General features: G+C 34.6%; 2 protein-coding genes across 8 annotated transcripts in view; one reads left to right on the top strand and one right to left on the bottom strand.

Moving 5' to 3' along the window:
- The window catches only part of CREB1 (cAMP responsive element binding protein 1), a 72,760-nt gene that overhangs the window by 25,542 nt on the left and 27,844 nt on the right, over positions 1–19,374 (top strand). For 4 of the 6 annotated variants that reach the window (XR_006736989.1, XM_045560234.1, XM_045560233.1 and 1 more), the window contains 5 exons: positions 265–411; positions 1,183–1,224; positions 7,497–7,597; positions 13,773–13,915; positions 18,201–18,383. Coding sequence is in view for 5 of the 6 variants with exons in the window: in XM_045560234.1 (XP_045416190.1) it covers positions 265–411; positions 1,183–1,224; positions 7,497–7,597; positions 13,773–13,915; positions 18,201–18,383 (616 nt within the window). In the remaining variant the exon portion in view is untranslated. The remainder of the gene's footprint in view (positions 1–264; positions 412–1,182; positions 1,225–7,496; positions 7,598–13,772; positions 13,916–18,200; positions 18,384–19,374) is intronic. The other 2 variants (XM_045560237.1, XM_045560235.1) reach the window with 1 other exon arrangement.
- Positions 1,652–19,374, bottom strand: part of METTL21A (methyltransferase 21A, HSPA lysine) — a 65,921-nt gene continuing 48,198 nt past the window's right edge. The window contains exons 4-5 of one of the 2 annotated variants that reach the window (XR_006736998.1): positions 9,325–9,412; positions 1,652–1,947 (exon numbers count right to left, since the gene is read on the bottom strand). Coding sequence is in view for 1 of the 2 variants with exons in the window: in XM_045560244.1 (XP_045416200.1) it covers positions 9,381–9,412 (32 nt within the window). In the remaining variant the exon portion in view is untranslated. Of the gene's footprint in view, positions 1,948–9,207; positions 9,413–19,374 lie in introns of those variants that run through there. The other variant, XM_045560244.1, reaches the window with a different exon arrangement.

Below are 19,374 nucleotides of genomic sequence, written 5' to 3'. Positions count from 1 at the left end.
GAGGATTGCTTGAGCCCAGAAGTTTGAGGCTGCAGTGAGCTGTGATCCTGCCACTGCACTCCAGCTTGGGTGACAGAGTGAGACCCTGTCTCTAAAAAAAAAAGTATTAAATCATTAGTTTCTTTCATATTGGTGAAATACTTATCTAACAGAAAGTATATAATATAAGTATTTCTTGCTTCTAAAAAGGTATTTCATATTGAACATGAGTACTCCCAAGGAGGTAACTGTAATGGTAATTTTTTTCTATGTTCAATACCATAGGTATCTATGCCAGCAGCTCATGCAACGTCATCTGCTCCCACCGTAACTTTAGTACAGCTGCCCAATGGGCAGACAGTTCAAGTCCATGGAGTTATTCAGGCGGCCCAGCCATCAGTTATTCAGTCTCCACAAGTCCAGACAGTTCAGGTATGTGTATAAAAAGTTCTTCATCTACTTTCATAACTGTTGTTTATAGCCATATCTCTCTCCTTTCATTAGTTATGAAAATAAGGGTGCATCTAGTTCAGAGTTTATTTTACTCCACAGTAAAGGAATATGCTGCATCTGTAGAGTCACCTTCTGTATAGGAACATATATACACAAGAACAGACATAAAAACAATGATTTTTTCATCAGGTACAGAAGAAAAAGAATTGATCAGGGAAAGTACTTTTTTAGGTACGTGGGATAAAGTGGAAATGTGTGGGAGAGACTGTGTAGAGTTGATGTACCTCAGTTAAGGAAAATTGAGATATAAAAATAATAACTGTATAATTTTCTAAACCTGCAATTGGAAAAAAATAAACCCTTGATCAAAAATTAGGTAATAACCTTACCTAAGATATTAGTTGAGCTTAGAGATCACTAAAGCATCTGTAAAATCAGCTATGTTTAGAAGTTTCAGTTAGAGTATATAACTTTGAAATAATAATATATTCAGAAGGTACATCTTAAGGGTCAGAGATTATACTATGCATGTTATCTTATTCTTTGAGGAGATTGTTCCTTTGGGTTTGATCCAAAGGGAAAAAAGTCACTGTAAATCTTTGAAGGTGACTACTCTGTTTAGCTCTAGGGAACCAAGAGCAGTATAGATCTTTGCAGTTGAGCTTATTGAAAGAAAAAAAAAAAAGACTTGAATGTTCATTCAAGTAGGCCATAACCCCAGCCTCCCATTTCATATTTTTTGCTTCACAGTCTTCCTGTAAGGACTTAAAAAGACTTTTCTCCGGAACACAGGTGAGTCCTAGGTCCTAGATTTGGAGAGAACTATTATTAGAAAGGAAGGTGAGAAATTATTCTTTATGTCTTTGTCCTTCTCCTCTATAAACATGGAATTGCAACTTGAGTAAAAACCTTAGAGATCTTCTAGGTGTACACCAAACTTGTTACCTACCTAGCCCTTAGTCTATTACTTAACTCCCCTATGTAAAATTTCTCCCCTCTTCTAAATGGTAGTAGAGCATTACTTGAGCACTTTGAGAGTTTCCTGAAGTAACCTATTTATAATTAGGGATGATTGCCAAAATACTCTTTTCTGTGGTGAGCAAGACTATAGCTTCCTAAAACTTTTACCAGGTGATCCCAGTTTTATTCTTGGAAATTAGGTTAGCAAGTCCTTTTCTATTAGACTGCTTCCTCTTCCCTATACCCCACATCCTTCATATTTTTAAGAAAATTTTTACACTAAACAAATTCCTGTTTTTCTTCAGCCATTTATTATATGATGTAGCATTGATTTCTCTTCACTGTCCTGGTGGTTTTCTTCTGGGTGAGAGCTGTTGCGTTTCCGTGGTAACCAGAACTGGTTGATACTTGTAGAGGGAAGAAGTGCTCTCTTTGTCCTGGAAGCATTCTATTAATGTCATCAGATTTCGTCAGCCATTTATACTATTGAGTCATTGAGCTGCATTTACCTACCTCTACTTCATTCTGTGCTTGTGCTTTTAGTTTGCTTCGACCCTTATATGGGGGGAAAAAAGAAAAGAAATAATGTTTTTATGTGAAATCATTAAGTTGTATGAATTTCCATAAGACCACTGAGAATGGAATTTGCTAACCAGTATGAGATAGTATCGTCCAGGTAAAGACCTAAGAATTGATACGTCTAAGAAATCACAGTGACTGAGCATTAGTCCTTTGCTTCAGTTACTATTCCATTAAATGCTGACTTACCATTCTCCATATTATCCCATTACTAATTCCCTGCCATATTCTCCTCTTAATAATAGTGGAAAGAACTTGACCTGCTAATCAGGAAAACTAGACCCAGTTTGGACATTTATAAGTCAAATGACCTTGGTCACATCATCCCTATCTAGCCATATAGAAGAAGGTCTTTCTATAAAGAACACACAAAAATTACTAAAACTATAGCCACAAAATTTGCTAAGACTATAATTTTTGGTTTTAATATGTGATATTATTGATTATATTCTTAATTTTAATCTTTATTTTGAGACAACATAATTTGGACCTGGAGGACCAGGCGTGGTGTCTCATGCCTATAATCCTAGCACTTTGAGAGGCCAAGACAGAAGGATTGATTGAGGCCAGGAGTTTGAGACCAGCCTGGGCAATATAGTGAGACCCCCATCTCTACAAAAAATAAAAAAATTAGCTGAGCACAGTGGCACACACCAGTAGTCCCAGATACTCGGGAGGCTGAGATGGGAGAATCACTTGATCCCAGGAGTTAGAGGTTATAGTGAACTATGATCATGCCCACTGCATTCTAGCCTAGGTGACAGAGAAAGACCCTGTCTCTAAAAAAATAAAATAATTTGGACCTGGGGATTATATGGCCATTAACTTTATAGAAATATGTATTCATCTTTTCAAGAACACATTTTTCCATTAAAGTGAGCTATGCTTACAATTTTAAGTGTGTATATTTGAAGAAGAAAAGTTGGACTTTCTGAACCTTGGATTCTACAATAGAGACACAAACATACTATTTTTATTTTGCTTTAAAGGGCCTAAACTGTGGAAAATTTATTAAACTTTAATGGTCATTTCAACTGGTTAATGGTGATTAGTATTATTAACTAGGAAGTAGTTTATATCAGAAGAGGTGATCAAACAAGGAGGTTCCTCATACTTCTAGATGAGAGAATATTAGTATTCCTGAAAAAAATTTTCAAAATATACAAAGTTCATTTCTCTTGATGTGAGAATAAGATATTGGGACTTCTGTTCATATAATCTATATAATTGGTATAAAAACTAATATGTACTAATATTTCATATCTGGCTTGGCTTTGGTGCCCTAACTTTATCTGTATGTATATACATAAACCACCTCTCAATAGATTATGTGAGAATCCTTGCAAAAATGACGTGAATTTCACAATATAGGGGTTGACAGTGACACCCTCACTTCTCCTCCATTTCAATATAGTGCCAGAGAGAGGATTTATGAATTATATTACTTTAAATTATTATATCCATTCCTTCAACAAATGTTTATTGATCACATGCTATGTGCCAGTCATGTTCTAGGTGGTATGAAAGACAGCAGTGAACAAATAATACTTCTCTATTCTCATGAAGATCATATTTGAATGAAGAGAAACATTGACTATGAAAAAATAAAGTATGTCAGGTGAGGATAAGTGCTAGAGAGATGAATAAAGCAGGGAAAAGGGATAGAGAATGATGTGGAGGGAAGGATGTTCCAGTTTACCTAACATGGTCAGGGAACAGTGAGCTAAGACCAGAAGGCAGTGAAGGAAGTTAAGCCATGAAGACCCTAGGGTTTGGAAGTGAGAGACCCATGCAGATAATAAAAGCAAACTCAAATGTTTGAAGTGAGAGTATGCTTGGGATATTAAGGAATAGCAGAAAGATGTTGCTGGTATGGAGTAAGCAAAGAGGAAAGTGGTTGGAGATGTAAGTTTGTCTCCTTTAAAAACTCAAATCTATATACTTTAAAAACCCTAGAGATAAAATTTTCTAAACTGTTCAGAAGTCTATTCCAGAGTTTCAGTGGGTACTGAACTTATTTGTTAAAAATATGAAATAGTAACACTTTTATATGAGCATATAATAAACTGACTTAGAGCCAGGGAGATGAAAATACACTAGATAAATCTTGTTAAAAACTTGCATAATCAGTAGATGAAAATGAAAACACAGCCTAAAACGTAGTTTTTTCTATTTATTATGAGTTCTCTTTTTCAACACTAGCAGGTGTTAAATCACAGTTCAAAAAACCCAAGCTTAGAATCAGATTTCTGAATCACTGTTATAAGGTATTAAATGACTTTTTAGTGAAGAATATAAAATCACATCCTTCTCACTATAGTGAAAAATTAAATGATTTACCTTTAAGAAATGTAGAAATTAGTTTTTAATATTTATACTTTTATCCTATCTCTTTAAGAACTCTGGTTTTATAAAGAGTACACTTTAAAAATTTACAAGTAAGATATATATACTTATGTAAAATTTTCTTATTTATATGGGAGATCTGCAAATTAAGAGTTTGAAGATCATTGCTCTAGATGTTTACTAAGCTTCTTGATCCAGTGAGTAAAAAACTATATCTAAACCATGAGTCTCAGCTCTACCCAGGGAAAGTACTTAAGTTTCCAGAGAACCATGTATAGTTTTAGAAAACATCTAATATTACCATTGCTTTGATTTGGTTCTAGTCACTATATAGTTTATTTTCAAATTTCAAATAATCAAACTAGGAGGTTTTTCCCTCATATAAAAAGGCGGTATGGGTTTTAAACAAACCAAAGTTGTGAAATACAGATCTAAAAGCTTTATATCTGCAAGTGGTAGTTTGGCTTTTTGAAAGCTTCTTGACTTGCAAGTGGCCAAAATTAAAGACCTATTTAAGGAACTTAAGAAGTGGTTAATAAGAGAAGTAATAGGAGATGAGGACCAGAGAAAGAGATTCCATCATTGGAATGTGGTAGTAATCTGTGATACTTATGAGATATAATTTTCCATGGGGTTATTTTTAATAATATATTAAGTATATATTGAACCATAATTAATAATTATTTATAAAATGGATTTTGACATGGTTTTTGTTAGTTTCAGAAATGTGAGTCCAGTATGATTTTTTTTTTTTTGAGATTTTATTTTTTTAGAGCCGTTTTAGGTTCACAGCAAAATTGAGAAGAAGGTATAGAGATTTCCCCTGTGCCTTCTATATGTATAGTCTTCTCCATTCTTAACATCTCCCAGCAGATTGGTACATTTGTGTTACAATAGAGGTACCTACATTGTACCATAGTTTATAGTTGCCTTCATTCTAGGTGTTGGTATATTCTTTGGCAGTTTTTTGTTGTTGTTTTGTTTTGTTGTTTTGGGGGGGGGGGGGTTGTTAGAGAGTTCATAGGAATTGGCTCTCTTCTCTCTGGATAGTATTCCCAAAGAGGAAATGTTACATTCACTATATGGTATTGAATAGTTCTGAATTCCCTTTATATTTAAAAAGTTGTAGTCACTAAATAGTGATAAGTTAATTCCTTCTGTCTGAATTGACAAAATCTTTTAAATCAAAGAAGGGCAACATTTTATCTACTAAGGGCCACAGATTAAAAAGTAACATTAACTTATTTCATTTCAAAACTATTCTGTGGGCTGTTTATGTAGCATATTTTAATGTTTTAATGAGTTTCAACTTGGAGGGGATATTACTAAATCACTGTAGTCCTTAAGAGAGGGTTGTAAGGATGGAACTTTTAATTTAAGAGTCAAACAGAGGACAGAGAGAAAGAGCCACAGGGAAACTAAGTAGATTCTGAGTGGAGTATTAATGAAAGTAAACAACAATTGTCACAGTACTGTCCACTTTGAGTTCAGTCTTAAACTTGTTGCTGTTCCTTGAATTTCTGACCCCTTTGCTGAGGCCTTTTCATAGTTCCTAATCTGCTCTATATCTACGAAAAAGTTTATGCAGCAACTATTGCGTGGGCTAGTTACAGCAGCTACTGATAAATGAGAAATTTTTCTACATGCTCCTTTGGCAATAACTATAGCATTATTACTCCTCCAAGAATCACAGATTAAATTCAGCCTTGCCCATCTTTTTATCTGTCATTACTGGATTCATTAAATGTTGCTTATTGATTTTTAGGTCTTTCAGACTGTACTACTTGTACTTTAAAGTGTTTGGATGGTGCACATCACTTTATTATAGGTATATTTTGCAAAGCAGTACTGGATTTACCTGATTTTGTTTTAAAGTCAGCATGCATATCACAAAGCCCTGTCAAAATGAGTACCCACTCTCCAGAGCCATCAGGCTCACACCACATACACAGTACCCTTGAAATTTCTCGAGTACCTCTGAATATGTTTTTTTTTTTTACTATCATTGCCATATGTTTTGATGTGGAGCTAACCCACACGGACCCTTTTGTCTTGGTTAAATATAATTCTCTCTCTGACAGCATCATGTGCACCTAGTTCAGGAAGAAGCATAAGGCTCCTGCTGATTAGACTAGAGAAACTTGGCAGTATTAGTTTGACAGATAAACATTTTAGGTGAGTGAACTTTTAGTCTAGAAATGATCTAAAAATGCCACCGGTTGCTGCTTCTGACAAAATTGCTTTGAGACTGGAACCACCAGGATTTTGATGCTGGTAAGGATGTCTAAAATGGAGATGCTAAGTATTAACAGTGGCTCCACTACTTCCTAACTTTGTGACTTGGGTGAGTTACTTAACCTCATTGTGCCTTAGTTCTTCCATCTATAAAATGGATATAGTAGTAAAGTACCCATCTGACACCTACTTTACTGTGAGTATTAAATAATGTAATAATATGTAAGTGCATAACACCTGGCACAAAGTAAGTTATCAATAAGTTCTAGTTTCTGCTATTATCCCATGTAAAATCTTTGTTCAATTATATGATTACTTTTCAGTCTAGGGATACTTAACCAGAAATGCATACTTCTTTCCTTACCTTGAATTTTTACTTAAAAATAATTATAGACTGCCAACTTTGAAGCATGTCTATATGCAGAAAGGACTTTTTCCTAAATTGTTAGAAACAACCATCTGGGATGTGGTGAGGGATTGCCAATCTTATTTGTACAATTGTAAATATATTCATAAGTGTTTACACAATAGTTAAAAATATTTGGATAGTCACTTTATAGACTTTTGACCAAATATTTAGTTATTCATTCTATCCCACATGTCAGGAGCCTTATTTTAATTGATAGTTTTGTTATAACAAATGTAAGAAAAAATTGATAAGTAATACCAATGCATTCAGAGCCGATATCATGGAGTCCTGAAAGAAATTAAGCTGTGGATGTTTCAGGTTCTCTGACTTCATCTTAAATAGTCTACAGGGTAAGTAAAGGAAAGGGGAGAGTGATTGGTGTGGTTGTCTCCCATGAAAATTGATTTTTTTTCCCCTACTAAAGCACGTGTAAGGCTTATATATGTATTTTCGTGTTTGGCTTTTTCTTAAAATTTATAAAAATTTTATGGAAACTAAATTTGATTATCAAGATAAAGTTCTTCTTTATTTTCAGATTTCAACTATTGCAGAAAGTGAAGATTCACAGGAGTCAGTGGATAGTGTAACTGATTCCCAAAAACGAAGGGAAATTCTTTCAAGGAGGCCTTCCTACAGGTATGGAATTTAATAGTTAGAATTTAGAATCCAGGATGTGCAGAAAGCCTTAGTTAGTTGCAGATAAAGAGATGTTAGAAGACCAGTTAGCTCCTCAAGTCACTACTTTACAGATTACTTCTCTTCATCTTGAGTTACTTCTCTCAAATAAGTTGAATCTTACCATGCAGAACAAGAAAACTTCTTACTGTAAACAGTCCTGGGTAAACACTGATATTTTTTGTTTGTTTTTGTAGGCTGTGCTGGCTGCTGCCTTTCTGTTAAAAACTTGAAATACATTTGATAAGGTTATAGCATTTTCTAGTTATATGTCAGTTCTGAAGCTACACCATTTATCTGCTTAGCAACACATTTGTAAACCATTTTTTAATGCTGTGGTACTTAGCAGATAACTATTAATTTAATAGCTGTCTCAGGGTTATGCTTTGCTAACATCCCCTAATTTTAGGGGCTCCTTTACTCTAGTTTGTGTTCAATTATAGATAACTGCCTTACCTCCATGGTGGACAAAACCCTTTTCTTTTTTTTTTTTTTTTCTTTGAGACAGAGTCTCACTCGGTTGCCCGGGCTAGAGTGCTGTGGCATCAGCCTAGCTCACAGCAACCTCAAACTCCTGGGCTCAAGCAATCCTCCTGCCTCAGCCTCCCGAGTAGCTGGGACTACAGGCATGCACCACCATGCCCGGCTAATTTTTCTATATATATTTTTAGCTGTCCATGTAATTTGTTTCTATTTTTAGTAGAGACAGGGTCTCACTCTTGCTCAGGCTGGTCTCGAACTCCTGAGCTCAAACAATCCTACCACTTCGGCCTCCCAGAGTGCTAGGATTACAGGTGTGAGCCACCGCACCCGACCAAAACCATTTTTTATATGTAGAAATTAGTTCCATATTAAATATCTCCAGGAAGGGCAATTCCACAGATCTTGACAAGCTTACTTCAGAGTTTAATAAACTTCAGGCTCATAATTATCTTCCTTGTTAGTCTAAATTATTCTATTTATATTCCTATTTTTCAAGGGGTGGTTGGTATCTTTTTTCCCTCATTTACTTGGCTACTAAACTAACTCTTTTGTTTATCCTCACAATTAAATTAAGGATCCAAAATGAATGTCAATAAATTGATTTTGAGGTCTTAAAAAATTTTATACTACCAGGTATATGTTATATGCATTTATACTCATAATTTCTTTTGTTTTAAATATAGCTAGTGTTAGATTTTAGCTTTGAAGTATATCTCATGTTAGTATATAACACATTTGATCTTGAAGCACATGTGTTAGTATATAACACATTTGGTACTAAGAAACAAGCCCACATGGCTTCTCTCTGTATAAATTCTGAGGAAATCTTAATTGTAGACGTTATAAAATATGAGCTTTACATTGGAAAAAAAACTTTTTGTTTGCTTTAATTGGTATGTAGCCTAAATCTTAGCAAAGGTCATTTAAATAATAGCACCTTAATAATCAAATGAAAGATGCCCTGAGACCACACATACGTAGAGAAAGGACCGCTGTCGTGAAAGATAATTGTATCTTCCTTACAATCCAACTTCCACACTGGGATACTGTTCTTTTATTTTAAACATACAAATTCTTGAAACCTAGTCTCTGTGTCTTGGGCAAGGTATTTAACAAAAGTTTTTTTTATATGCTTGTAAGGTCGGAGAAATGGGGATTACATGGTAAGTGAAAATACTGGGTGAGTTTTTATTGGAACAACCCACCTTAATAGTGATTGATTTATATCCAGAGGAAGTTCTCAAAGAGCTCTCGCTTGGTCTCATTTGGCTTGGTATTTTACCAGCAGTTTATCTGAAAAACATAGAAACCATACTTATCAAATTTGTAAATGACAGAACCTTAAAAGTACCTTGATGGATGGGGGAGAATAAGTCCTTTGAAAGATCATAGCAGCCAAGGGAAATAGACTGAAACAAATAGGATGAAATGGTAGTAATAACTGTAAAGTTTCTGAACTTGTATAAAATAAAAGAAGTTATTCAGTATAGGATTTTGGATTAAGAATTCATTTGTAAAAGATAATTAAGCTCTTTAATTATTGTTGATGTGATATGACTGCCCAGAAAACCAATACATTATAAAACTACATTAGTAAAAACCTAGTGTCTAGATTAAGGGAATTAATCCCAATGCTTAGACCACATCTGGAATATATTTTAAGAGAAAGCGAACTGTATCCAGGGAGGATAACAAAGATGGTCTAGAGCAATAAGATGAAAAACTGGAAAGAGAAATCGAAGAATAATCACTTCATATGTTTGCATTGTCATGCAAAAGAGAAGATTTATTTGCAAGTCTAGTAAGTAGTTTTTAAACTTTTTTTGACCATAATCCACAGTAAGAAATATTTCTTTAAATTACAGTTTTCTATATAATATATACAAAGACATATACATAAATTATGCATATATTTATGTATGTGTATCTGTACACTTACATGTACACACAGGCATCTGAAGCAAAAGTTACACAAAGCAGTACTTGACCCTTATCATGTGTGATGTTCAGCTATTTTTTTGGAGATAAAATATACACGTAAAATTTACCATCTTTACTGTTTTTAATTGTGTAGTTCAGTGGTAATAAATACATCTGTATTCCTTTTTTTCCGCCCCTTTCCATCCCTCTTTCCCCACAATTCCCAGCTTCTGGTTCACTTATTTCTTATTTGGTGTTCTATGTTGGTCACAATGCACTTAATTGCTTTCATGGCCCACATGAGGGTTGTGACTTTAGTTTAAAAAACAGTGCTCTGGATTCCAGTACTACTCACAGTGTTATCATAGACCAGACTGGTAAATCAGCATCTGGTTAGACATGCAAATTATTAGTCCCCCACCCCACATGTAATGAATTAGGTAGGGACACAGGAATCTGTTTTAATACACTCTTTAAGTGCTTCTTTTTTGTGCTAAGTTTGAGACACACTGTTTTAGATCAGCGTTCCCCAGCCTTTTTGGCACCAGGGACAGGTTTCGTGGAAAACAATTTTTCTGGTATAAGAGGATGGTTTGGGGATGATTCAAGCATATTACGTTTATTGTGCAATCAAACCTCTCTGCTAATGATAATCTATTTGCAGCCACTCACCTGCAATAGCATCACCGCCTCAGCTCCACCTCAGATCATCAGATATTAGATTCTCACAAGGAGTATACAATCTAGATCCCTCATATGCGCAGTTCATATTAAGGTTCGAGCTCCTATGAAAATCTAATGTAGCCGATCTGACAGGAGGCAGAGCTTATGCAGTGATGCAAGCGATGAGAAGTAGCTGTAAATACAGATGAAGCTTGCCTCGCTTGGCCTGCTGCTCACCTCCTGCTGTGCGGCCTGGTTCCTAACAAGCCACAGACAGGTACCAGTCCACGACCTGGGGGTTGGGGACCACAGTTCTAGAGCATTGTTAACCTAAGGTGTATAGTCTGTTGACCAGCTGCCAGTCTATGAGCTGTTTAAAATAACATAGTTATGTTTTTCATTTCCAAAGAGATAAAGGAGAGAGAAGCATCCTTACAATAAGGAGTTCACTGAACAGATAGCAAAGAACCAGTAAGAAATCTTGGCAATGAGAAGTACATTCATAGGAATTTTAAAAATAAACAGTAAGTTGGATAAACTAGATGAACGTAGCTAATGAGAGAATTGGTAAACTGGAAGAGATCTGAGAAAATAACAGAATGGAGAACAGAATGAGGTGCTCCAATAGAAGCATTGATAGAATTTCCAGAGGGGGAAATTGGGAGAAAGCAAGTATTTAAAGAGAGATAATAGCAAAATATTTTCTATATTAGTTAAAGGTAATTACATAGGTAAATATAAAAGCCAGGATTATTATAGTTGTGGTTTGTAACTCCCCTTTTCTTCCTATGTGATTTGAAAGACAAAGGCATAAAAACAGTAACTATAAATCTTGTTAATGAGCATACAGTGTATGAAGATGTCATTTGTTTAGCAATAACAACATAAAGGGCCAGAGTTTGGGTAGACTATTGAAGCTAAAGATTGCTATAAATTTACAATGTCAAAAATTATTTGGGTTAGGGGTTTTTCCGCTCCTCAGTGTGATTGTTACTCATTTGAAATATGCTAAGATTCATTCGTTTTTATGTTCCATTTTAGAGTTTTTCCCCCATCCCTGTTGACCTTAACTTTATTTTTCTGAGTATGTGAAACATTAATACTGTTCCAAATACCAGAATTGTTCAAAAAAGTATACTCAGTAGTGCACCATTGACTGTCCCCCCATTTCTTCTATCCTTTTCACTTCTTTCCCACCCACCCATAACCCCCAGTAGATAACTGAACTCGTTAAGCTTTGTTTTATCCAACCTGATTTTTTTTCTTGAACAAATAGTAGATACGTGTATACTTTCTTATTTCCCTTTCTTTCTTACATGGCAGATGTCATGTTATACCCATTATTTGGATGTACCATAGTTTATTCAACCACTCTCCTATGTGTGAACATATAGATTATTTCCAGTATTTTGCAGTTACAAACAGTGCTACTGTGAATAACCTTAAGCAAATGTTTTCATACTGTTGGAAGTAGGGTGAATTCCTGGAAGTGAGATTGATGCTTAAACATGTAGTTTTCTTAGATGTCACCAAGTTCCTTGCATCAGTGTTGTGCCAATTTTATACTCCCAGCAACACTGTATGTCTTGTTTTCCTGCAGCTTTGTTAACAGAATATATTGTTACACTTTTTAATTTTTACCAATCTGATAATTGAGAAGTTAAAAATCAGGGTTTTTGTCTTTTTTACCCCTTAATTTTTTTTTATTTTTTTTATTTTTATTTTTTGTTTGAGACTGGGTGTCACTCTCTTGCCCAGGCTAGAGTGCGGTGGTGTCATCATAGCTGACGGCAACTTCAAACTCCTGGGCTGAAGCGATCCACCTGCCTCAGCCCCTCAAGTAGCTGGGACTACAGGCATGTGCTATCATGCTCACTTAATTTTTTCTATCTTTTGTAGAGATGGTGTCTTGCTATGTTTTTCAGGCTGGTCTTGGACTCCTGGCCTCAAGCAATCTTCCAGTCTCAGCCTCCCAAAGTGCTAGGCCTACCCCTTAATTTTTAGGAGTTCTTTATATATTGAGGATATTGGCCCTTGATCTGTGATATATGTAAATATCTTCTCCGAGATTATTAGAGTTTTTTTTTTTTTTTACTTTGGTGTTTTTTGCAATGCAAAAGAATATTTTATGTAGTCAGTTTTCTTTATCTCTAATTGCACCTGGATTTTAGGTCATAGTTAGCTTTTACTTACACTCAGGTCAAAGAGAATTCATCTTTGGTTTGGTTTTGTTTTTTTGAGAGGGGGTTTCGCTTTGTCCCTCGGGCTGGAGTACAGTGGTGCAATCACAGCTTATTACAACCTCAAACTCCTGGGCTCAAGCAGTCCTCCCACCTCAGCTTCCCGTGTAGCTAGGATTACAGGTGCATGCTACCATGCCCAGCTAATTTTTCTGTTTTTTGTAGAGATGGGGTCTCACTGTGTTCCCCAGGTTGGTCTCAAACTCCTGGCCTCATGCCATCCTCCTGCCTGACCCTTCAAAACTATTGGGATTACAGGCATGAGCCACTGCACCCGGCTAGTCTTTGATGTTTCAGTACTTATTTGGGTTCATTTTGACATACAGATTGATCTCTGATCCATTTGGAGTTTATCCTTGTAATTCATATATTTTAAGTTTCTGTCCTAAGCACTAGCAGCTTTGTGCCGGTTTTCTGATCTTTAACTATTTGTATTTAACCAGTAAATTTTACTTACCTTTTTTTTTTTTTTTGAGACAGAGTCTCGCTTTGTTGCCCGGGCTAGAGTGAGTGCCCTGGCGTCAGCCTAGCTCACAGCAACCTCAAACTCCTGGGCTTAAGCGATCCTACTGCCTCAGCCTCCCGAGTAGCTGGGACTACAGGCATGCGCCACCATGCCCGGCTAATTTTTTCTATATATATTTTTAGTTGTCCAGATAATTTTTATTTCTATTTTTAGTAGAGACGGGGTTTCGCTCAGGCTGGTCTCAAACTCCTGACCTCGAATGATCCACCCGCCTCGGCCTCCCAGCGTGCTAGGATTACAGGCATGAGCCACTGCGCCCGGCCTACTTATATTTTTAATTAATACAGTTCTCTATTTTTTCTAGGAAAATTTTGAATGACTTATCTTCTGATGCACCAGGAGTGCCAAGGATTGAAGAAGAAAAGTCTGAAGAGGAGACTTCAGCACCTGCCATCACCACTGTAACGGTGCCAACTCCGATTTACCAAACTAGCAGTGGACAGTATAGTGAGTAACAGATAATTTCTGTTTTAAAAAGTGAGAAGAAAAACTAATGTTTGCATTCTCTTTGAAGGAATTATATAAGTGCGAAGTCTTTTCTCAGTCTTGCTGCCATTGGTATAGTTCCTTTACTCTTTAATATGCACAGGTCTGTAATGGAAGTATTTTCTTTTCTTCAGAGTTTTATTTAGGATTACTCAAGTATGTAAGCCCTTTAGATGTCACTTGGTTTTGTGCAGGTTCATGAAGAGTCTAAAGTTTTTTGAACCACTAATTGAACCTTTAGACTTAGTCCTCATATATATTAAGAGAGAACATGAGTTTTTTCAGATAAGGAAAACAATTATCCTTTGATATATTTAATGCCAAAGATGGTCTCATTATTCCTTTTAATAATTTGTCTTTCCTTCTAAAAGTGGCATTTAAAAATCTTTGTATTTATAATGTCTAAAGTGGAGGTAGGATTGGCTTGGTTATAGTCTGCCAGCACATTCAGTCATTACTCCTTTTCATATAAAAGGTAGTGTCATGAATTCTGATAATGTAAACATAAGGACTGCTGAAATTCAGACACTTTGCGTTTTGGCTCACAGAAAGCAAAGTTTTCTCTTGCAAAATTATTGAAGTTTTCATTTCTATGATGTCTCTGTCTGGCACTTGGGTCTCTCTTATCTCTTTTACCTCTTCTTATCTTTCACCTAAATCTATTACAAAATGCTTTTGAATTCTGCTTTTATGTGATCAAAGGTATTTGTGTGAAGGTACTTTTTTCCCTCTTTTTTCCCCTATACCATTGCCTCTCCAAATGCCTCATTCATTCATTCATTGATTTCTTCATTTAGATTTGTTCGTTAAACCCAGTACTGCCCATTATATAGTTTTTCCCCCCACCTTATTTATAAATTAAATATACACATTAAACCTGGTTCGTTGCATTAGTTTTCTAATGCTCTGGAGTAATCTCTATCTGAAATATGTGTAAAAGTTTGGCCTCCAGGGCACTAATTTTTTAGTTACAGCTAAAAAAATCAGTCTTGGTTTGTATAATGCTTAATTAGCATTCCAACTCTATTAAAAGCAGATTTGCAAGTAGCAAACTTTTTAGCTCTCCCAAAGCTGAAACTTTTGAAGAGTTACATATCTATACCTGTATGTGTATTTTTAGTTTAAGTTAGCTTCATATCCAGATAATTTTAGTTATTCAAGATGTTCTACAACATTGATACATAATCTTTATTTTTTCCCTACTTCAGCATACCTAAGGTCTACAACATTCTCCTGTCAGTAACAGAGATGCACTATTGCAGATTCTCACTCAAACTAGAAAGCATGATCTTTAGAAAAGAGGCTTATCATAACCTGAAAAAGGGAAGTGAAGTTTAGAGAAATACCACCGTCCCCCTACATGTTTAATTTGGTACACCCCTCTCCTCCAACAATTGAAAACTGCTACTTTTAAGAGATTAATACCTTGGGATTTTTAAAGCTTTATTCATCATCTTTATCCCTTATCCTTTCCGTATATGCATCTGTAGCTTTGATGGAACTGATTTAACATTATGTTCTTGATTTTTCATTAAGAAGGAATATAATGAATACTCACATATATAGCAATACTTACAGACTTCTTATAAAATGAATATACAGTTGTCAAAATTCAAATGCTAGAGGTTTATAGTATTAATGAAAAGTAAAAATCCTTTTCATCCCTCCCCAATAGTAAGAGTGGTATATACTCCTCCATTCTTTTCCATTCTATTTATATATACACATGTTATCATGTTTTTTTACACAAGTGAAACCTACATCATTTATATGCTGTAGACATACAAACATACATATAGTTATGTATATTGTTTCTTTAACAGTTACACGCGTCGTGTTTCACTGTATGAATGTCACATTTAACATTCTTCCACAGATGAACATTTAGGACATTTCTACTATTTCAAATAAGGCTAAATAAACATCCTTATATATGTAGTAGCATCTCAGTGGGATAGCATACTAAGAGTGGAATTGTTGAATTAATGTGTATCCTCCCCAATTGCTCTTCCAAGTGCTTGCGTCAGTTTATATTCCTTCCATAAATTGGTTATTATTTTTAATTCATGCTGTTACTAGGTTTATTCATTACTTGGTTCACCCGTCCCTGATACTGAAGTTTTGTTCGAGATTCTACTCTTAGATAGAAAAACATGTATCTGTCATTTTGAGCTTGAATTTTTTTGTTTCACTAAATGAAACTGTGTCATGATGTTTTCTTCTTTATTCCAGAATCTCAACTAAGTTTATGCTTAATTGTATACCTTTCTTAGTATATATTTTTTGGTAGAATTGTTATATATAGTTAGAGGTATATCAGTTACTTGACTTCTATCTTTTTATTCTTGTTTTAATGACTTTTATTAAAAACTATCTCAAACCCTTTTGGAATAATGAAGTATATAAATAAATATAGAGAAAAACCATGTTCAGTAGGATAAGATTTCAGTTTTCAAAGTATTTTCATATATATGACCTCATTTGATATTTACCACAATTGTACTTAGTGGCTAGAACCAGATGTTTTTATTTATAAATAAGTTTAATGATGGAACTTGGACTAGAACTCAGGTCTTTTCATATATGGTTTACTACTTCTTTCCTCCTACCTTGAGTTCATTGCTATGCAGCCAAGCAGAAAGTGGTGTGTTACATATAGTGGAATTTGCTTATTAACTATACATGAGAAATTGGGGTTTGATTCTGTTAACCTTCTGATTCTTTCAAAATTAATCCTAGAATAGTTCTTCTACATTCCATTTTTTTCCCGTTGTCTAAGATAAGTAAAACTTTTGGGATTAGCTAAAGTGGATGGATTGTATATGCCAATGTTTTAATTTCCACAAGTATTATTTGCTAAACTAACCACATCATAGCCATTAACTCTTCTTTTTTCTTTTTTTAAATAAATATTTTTTTGTGGAGACTGAGTCTCACTATGTTGCTTAGGCTAGTCTCAAACTCCTGGCCTCAAGCGATCCTCCCACCTTGGCCTCCCAAATTACTGGGATTACAGGCATGAGTCACTGCACCCAGCCTTTTCTTATTTCTTGATTGAGCAGTGGAGAATTAATTTACCATGTACAAACACCTCAGGATATTATAGTTTCCCAGAACTTGCTAACAATTCATCCCAAACTAATTCTTTTCTAATAGATATTTAATAGTAACATGGTTAAGTCAGACATGTTGATTTTCTTACATATTTTACTTTTTTCTCACTCAGTTAAGATCCATTACACTATTTTATATGTAATATTGTGATTTTTGGTCTGTCTGTTTCTGGAAAACTTGACCCCTATTAGGAAGATTTGTCTAGAGAGGATCCAACCATGTATCTCAGTGCTGGTATCTAAAGGATTGCTTCTTCCAAATAAAATAATCTATTTTTTAAATTAACTTTTTCCATATATGGTAGCATAAAGGTGATTTCAGCTATTTATAAAGTGAAATACCTATTAGTATGAGCAAAAGTTGATTTAGTTTGTAACAGATGAACCGCAAGTGTGGTTAATTATGGCATAAACAATAAAGGGTTCTATATGCAAATGCTTGAATATGTAACTTAGAAATGACAGTAAAATATTTTTTTCTAAATGTTGATCTTTAGCTCTAATTTTAAACTCTATGAGAGACTCTGTGATGATTAAGTTCCATGGGATATTTCAGTTGCTTCATTGAGTGGACTTTTGATATAGTTTATGAATTGCTAGAAGAGTTAAAGAGTAGAATCCACTGATGAACTGTCATGAATTACACTTTAAAACAACCATTTATTGGGTGCCTATTACATGCCCACCACTCTGCTAAGTGTATGAAAGTAGAGAAGAGAAATCACATTTCCTACCCTAAATTTATTTACTAGTGGGACAGCAAATATTAAACAATTAATATATAGTTAATGCTAAAATAAAGTATGGATCACAAAGTGGAACCTCTTCAGAATCAAATAACTTCAAAAAGGATTTAATATTTTCCCACTTACATGTTTTTTTAAAGTTGTTAATAGACATAATTATTATAAATTATAATGTGGTTCATAGAGCACATTTCTATTATAGAAATTGGATGTGGGTTTCCTGTGCAGCAGGTTACTTGAGTATACCAGATCCTTCTTGGTGATGTTATTTGCTGTAATTTCTCTTAGATTGTGTCTTGCAAATTATTCTACATTGAATTTAATGTGTTTTAAATATATTATATGATATTAATTACACTTATAACAATAAAATCCATTGGGTTTTAGTTGCCATTACCCAGGGAGGAGCAATACAACTGGCTAACAATGGTACCGATGGGGTACAGGGCCTGCAAACATTAACCATGACCAATGCAGCCGCCACTCAGCCGGGTACTACCATTCTGCAGTATGCACAGACCACTGATGGACAACAGATCTTAGTGCCCAGCAACCAAGTTGTTGTTCAAGGTAAGGAAATTCAGAATTCACAGATGTGGTAAATTCCTTGAAATATTAAAATTTTATAAACTCTCAGAAAAAGTAAGTATCATATTGTAAAGCACTGTTAAAATGTAGTTAATTTTTCTTCAATATATTACAGAAAATATTTTCCATGAACTCTTCCATTATTCCAATTGGACCAAAATGTCATGGCATAAAAACAACTATTTTCAGTTTTAAAAATACAGCATCTATCTATCTTTAACACCTTTAGTATTTGGGGTAGGAGAAATAGGGTAGTTAGAAGGAAAGGCAAGGAAATAAGGAACTGGGAAAGATAGATTCAAGATCTAACTTTGCTTAGATCTGCTGTGTGACCTTAAACAAGACCCAACCTCTCTGGGCCTCATTTTTTTTTTTCCCCATGTTTCCAATGAGAGTTGTGCTGAATCAGTGATAAGAATCTTTGGAGGTGCAGGATTCTGTTTCTTTGTTTTTTGTTCAAAAGAAATTTAGGACCTCTTTTTTCTAAGACCATCAGTTTTTATTTCAAATGAAAACATTCTGTTCCAAAAGATATTATATCAGTATGCAAGTCTGCTGGTCTTTACAGAAAAAGTAGTAGTTAAATCCTTGATGAATCACAGAAATTGCTTTTTTTTTTTCTTTCTTTTTTTTTTATTTCAGGAAACTGTATGGATAGGAATTGGCCATTTTTCTTTGAATTCATTTAAATATTTCAAGAATATAAATTGGGCCAGATTAGAAATTTGCAGATTGAAGAAATAATAGTAAATTTTTAAAAAATATTTTTATAAATAATGCATTTTGCCTATGTTAGGTAATGACATATGTATCCCTTTATTGTGGATAATAACTTTTGAAATACCAAATGGACTTGAATCATAACTTTTTTTTTCCTAAAAAGCCAAAGTTGTTTCTATAGTCATAACTTATTTAAAGAGCCCTAATGTATTTACAGAATATATTCTGTTACTAAACAAATACTTGAAAAAGA

This window comes from Lemur catta, chromosome 8 (genome assembly GCF_020740605.2).
Source record: "Lemur catta isolate mLemCat1 chromosome 8, mLemCat1.pri, whole genome shotgun sequence".
Lineage (NCBI taxonomy): Eukaryota > Metazoa > Chordata > Mammalia > Primates > Lemuridae > Lemur > Lemur catta.
Note: the sequence above shows the minus strand (reverse complement) of the source record. Positions and strands in the feature narration are given on the sequence as shown.